The sequence below is a fragment of the Rhinolophus ferrumequinum genome, chromosome 25 (assembly GCF_004115265.2).
Source record: "Rhinolophus ferrumequinum isolate MPI-CBG mRhiFer1 chromosome 25, mRhiFer1_v1.p, whole genome shotgun sequence".
NCBI classification, from domain to species: Eukaryota; Metazoa; Chordata; class Mammalia; order Chiroptera; family Rhinolophidae; genus Rhinolophus; species Rhinolophus ferrumequinum.
Genome location: NC_046308.1, coordinates 20,932,853 through 20,937,479, shown reverse-complemented (window position 1 = coordinate 20,937,479; position 4,627 = coordinate 20,932,853). Strand labels below are relative to the sequence as shown.

At 43.3% G+C, this 4,627-nt stretch overlaps 1 gene segment (V, D, J or C); it reads right to left on the bottom strand.

The window, feature by feature from the left end:
* Positions 1–3,749: 3,749 nt before the first annotated feature.
* Positions 3,750–4,357, bottom strand: LOC117017831 (immunoglobulin lambda variable 5-37-like). The segment is given in 2 exon segments: positions 3,750–4,198; positions 4,302–4,357. Coding segments are annotated over 2 exon segments (495 nt in total).
* Between the last annotated feature and the right edge of the window lie 270 nt (positions 4,358–4,627).

Sequence of the window (4,627 nt, the reverse complement as noted above, 5' to 3'; positions counted from 1 at the left end):
CACCACCTGTGCAGTAAGCGAGGAAGGTGAGGAGGAGTGGAGCCCAGCCCATGGTGGAGACGCTCCCAGGCTCTGCTTCCTGAGCCACACAGCCAGGCCTGAGCCTTCAACATTCTTTCTTATATGTCACCCTGATCCTGAGAGAGGGAGGTCTCCATGCAAATCTTCCCCTTTCTAGAGGCTGTGCAAACCCCATCGTGGCCCCACCTGAGAAAAAGAGAGACTGCAGGGGGTGGGGGTCATCATTTACCCCTGAGAGCACACAGGCACACCTACAAGGGGATGGGGAAACTGCTGAGAAACTAGAGGGCGTCAAGCAGGTGCTTAGACCACAGCGCCCCCTGGTGGATGCAGGACACATGTCGACCTTGGGATGGTGTTGGTGCTCAGGTCTCCTGCCCTCCCAAATCCACGCCCCTCCCAAATCCACGCCCCTCCCAATTTCACACCCCTCCCAATTTCAACCACGAGTCCAGGGGCTTTCAACGTACCATCCTATGATCACACAACATTTAAAACTTTTTTCTCTCTAGGTGGATCAAAGCTCACTAACCTGGTCCAGATATTTTGAGTCGCTTTGTGTCACTGAAGGTGAGGAATATCACAATGAGAATGGGCTCTGGCTGAAAAGAGATGGAGGCAAGAGCTCTGTCTTCAGTGGAAGGGACTACATGGGGGGAGTTTCTGAGCCATTCACTGAAAGGAAGCCCCACTGCTCAAGCAGGAAGAGGGAGGAATCCTGGGATCAGGACCAGATTTCATCATCAGAAAGAACCAGAAGAGCAGAAAGACCCTGGGGAGTCAGGAAGGGAGGGGGCCAGATGTGAATCAGGAGTCAATTCAGTCATAGCCACAATCAACAAGTGCTCTGAAGGTTTAAAATAAGATGTCAGAATGGACAAAGGGCCACATGAATTTGAAAGACACTTAGAAAGAGAATGCAAACCGTTAGTGATCAATTGGATGTCTGCGTAGGGTAGAAAGAAGAGTCCCAATAAGTTTGAGGTTTCTCATTTTGTGGACCTCTTGGGTATTACTATTGTCATTTTTACATTGAATCGTTTAAGCCCAATTGGAGCCTCTTTATTAAGGCAATTATGTTATTAGAATTAGTGATTCTGAAGTAGGATGTGGTTAAACGGTATCTGGAGATTCTACGACCACCATGAGGTCCTACAAAAACATCTGTGATTTCTATTGGTGGCACAGTCACGGCCAGTGCCATCACAGCTGTGGTTTGCTGCCAATAAGCCAAGGAAATGTTCAGGCTGTTCTGCAGCAAAAGGTGGTGTTTCCTCCCGTCAGAGTTCACACACCCTGACGTCCATCTCCGCACTCCGGCACAGCTTATTTTTAAACTTTTGCTAAAATGCACAGTATAACATTTACTATGTTCGCCATTTAAAGTGTACAGTTCAGTAATGCTATGTATATTGACATTGTTATGCAACACACTTGCACAATTTTTCATCTTGAAAAACTGAAACTCTATATACATTAAAAATCAATTCTCCATTTCCCTCTACCCCCAGTCCCTGACAACCACTATTCCATTTTCTGTTTCTATGAATTTGACTACTTTGAATACCTGGAATCATATATGAGTACTATTTGTCTTTGTGTAAGTGGTCTAAATCACTTAGCATAGAGTCCTCAATATTCATCCATATTGTGCATATGACAGGATTCCTCTCCTTTTTAAGGCTGAATTATATATACATACATATATATACATATATATGTATATATATATAATAGGATATATATTTATGTATATATCACATTTTTTTAATTAAAGTTTATTGGGGTGACAATGGTTAATAAAGTTGCATAGGTTTCAAGTGTACATTTCTGTATCACATCATCTATAGATCACATTGTGTGTTCACCACCCAGTCAGTTCTCCTTCCATCACTATATAGTTGATCCCTTTTACCCTCATCTACCACCTCCCTCCCCACCTACCCTCTGGTGACCACTAAACTATTGTCTGCGTCTATGAGTTTTTATTTCTTTGTTTGTCTTGTTCTTTGTTTTGTCACATTGTGTTTATCCATTTATCTGCCAATGGACATTTGGGTTGCTTCCACTTCTTAGCTATTGCATGTATTGCTTCTATGAGCATGCGTGTACGAATATATCTTTGAGATCCCACTTTGAATTCTTTTGGATATATACACAGAAGTGGGATTCATAGATCATATAATGATTCTATTTTTAATTTTTGAGTCATCTCTATACTGTTTTCCATAGTGGCTGCAGCATTTTACATTCCCACCAACAGTGCCCAGGGTTAGAGTTTCTCTACATCCTTGCCAACACTTGTTATTTTCTGGGTTTTGGGGGGGTTTTTTAGTAGCCATCCTAATAAGAATAAAGTATTATTTTATTGTGGTTTTTATTTCAATTATTTCTCGAATTATTAAAATATGGAGGTTTTTTTCATATGCTTGTTCGCTGTTTGTATATCATCTTTGGAGAAATGTCTATCCAAGACCTTTGCCCATTTTATAATGGGTTATTTGTGTTGATTTTGTTGCTGTTGTTGTTCAGTTGTAGGAGTTCCTTATATATTCTGTATGTTAACCTCTTATTAGATATATGGATTTGCAAACATTTTCCTCTATTCTGTAGGTTGAGTTTCCATTTTATTGATTCTGTCCTTTGATAGACAGAAGTTTTTAAGTTTAATGTAGTCCCATTTGTCTATATTTTTTGTTGCTCGTGCTGTAGGTGTCACATCCAAGAAATCATTGGCTAGTACACTATCATGAAGGTTTTCCTGTAGTATTTGTATAGTTTAAGGGATTACTGTTATGTCGTTAATACATTTTCAGTTAATTTTCGTATGAGGTAAGAGTCCAACTTCATTCTTCTCCATCTGGGTATCCAATTTTCCCAACACCATTTGTTAAAGAGACTGCTTTCCCCCCATTGAATGGTCTTGGCATGCTTGTTGAAGATCATTTGACCACATACGAGGCCTGACAATTAAGTTCGAGAACTCATCCTAGAAAAAGGGCTACATACCTCATTGCTGAATATCACTGCAGTCACCTTTGAAGTGCTCCCCTTGGGAAGCTATGCACCAATGCTGGCACCTAGTCCACCCTTCAAAGGAATTTTGAAACTCTTTTTCTGGAATGGCCATCAGAGCTGTGGTCGTATTACCCTTGATGTCCTGAATGTCATCAAAATGTCTTCCTTCCAATATTTCCTTCATGTTCGGGTAAAGATAGAAGTCATTGTCAGGTGAGTAGGGAGGGTGTTCCAATACAGTTAGTTGTTTACTGGCTAAAAACTCCCTCATAGGCAGTGCTGCATGAGCTGGTGCATTGTCGTGATGCAAGAGCCATGAATTGTTGGCAAAAAGTTCAGGTCATTTTTGTCTAATTTTTTCACGCAGCTTTTCAGCACTTCCAAATAGAAAACTTGGTTAACTGTTTGTCCAGTTGGTGTGAATTCATAATGACTATTCCCTCTGATATCAAAAAAGTTTAGCAACATTGTTGCGACAAGTTCAAGAACTTAATTGTCCGACTGTGTGTGTGTGTGTGTGTGTGTGTGTGTGTGTGTGTATTTTCCCAGGATGGATTTTACCTTCTGTTATACACAATCTTTTTTTTACTAGAAATTCGTTAGTAATGTTATCAATGTCATTTGTTTGTTTTAACTTGTTAGGGTCTCTGTGGGTATTGTGTGTACAAATAGCAAAGAGTTGTAGTTTAACGCCATTTTAATCCAGAATGTCAGGGCTGATGTTCTCTTATATCAGTGATACTATTAACTGCCTCCATAAATGTGTCAGAAGCTTGCAATGTATGGATATGAGGATTTTCGTCCCATTCCCCGTCCATGTGTGTCACACTGTGCAAAGGACTATTGTACCAGATGGCACAGTAATAGTCAGCCTCGTCCTCAGGCTGCAGCCCAGACATGAGCAAAAGCCCTGGATTGGCTGAGGTGTCATTGGATCCTGAGAAGCGGCTAGGGAACCCAGAGCCCAGGTCCTTGTCTGAGTCTGAGTTACTGTAGTACTGGAATAAGCGGGAAGAGCCCCCTGGATTCGGTTGGTACAAGTACATGTTTTTACCACCAACACTGATGTCCCTGTTCAGGGTGCAGGTGAGTCTGGCTGATGTTCCCGGAGATGCAGAGAGGGAGGGCGGCTGAGTCAGCACAGGCTGGGAGAGGGAACCTGCAACACAGACATAATGGGAGTTGGGGCAGGGACCAGGATAAAGGTTCATGAGCGAGAAGAGACAAAACAAGGGTAGTGACTCCCCTATGCATGTCCCCACCTGTGCAGTGAGAGAGGAGCACGAGGAGGACAGGAGTCCAGGTCATGGTGCACACAGCCCCTTCTTAGGCCACAGAGCTGTGGCTCTGCTGCCTGGGCCTCTTTCATTCCCTCCCACTGGCCTCACAGAGATGGGGCTTCTCATGCAAATGTTTCCCCACGCCCTGCCTTTTCCCCAAGTACACTGACAGGGTCTGGGACCTGGCACAGGGAGGCAGCCTGATGCACTAGTGTCCCCGGTGGGAGAGGCTGGGAGGAAGCAGCTGCTGGGACCACACACAGGCCCACATGCTGGGGACTCAGCCAAGTCCCAAGAGGACATGCACG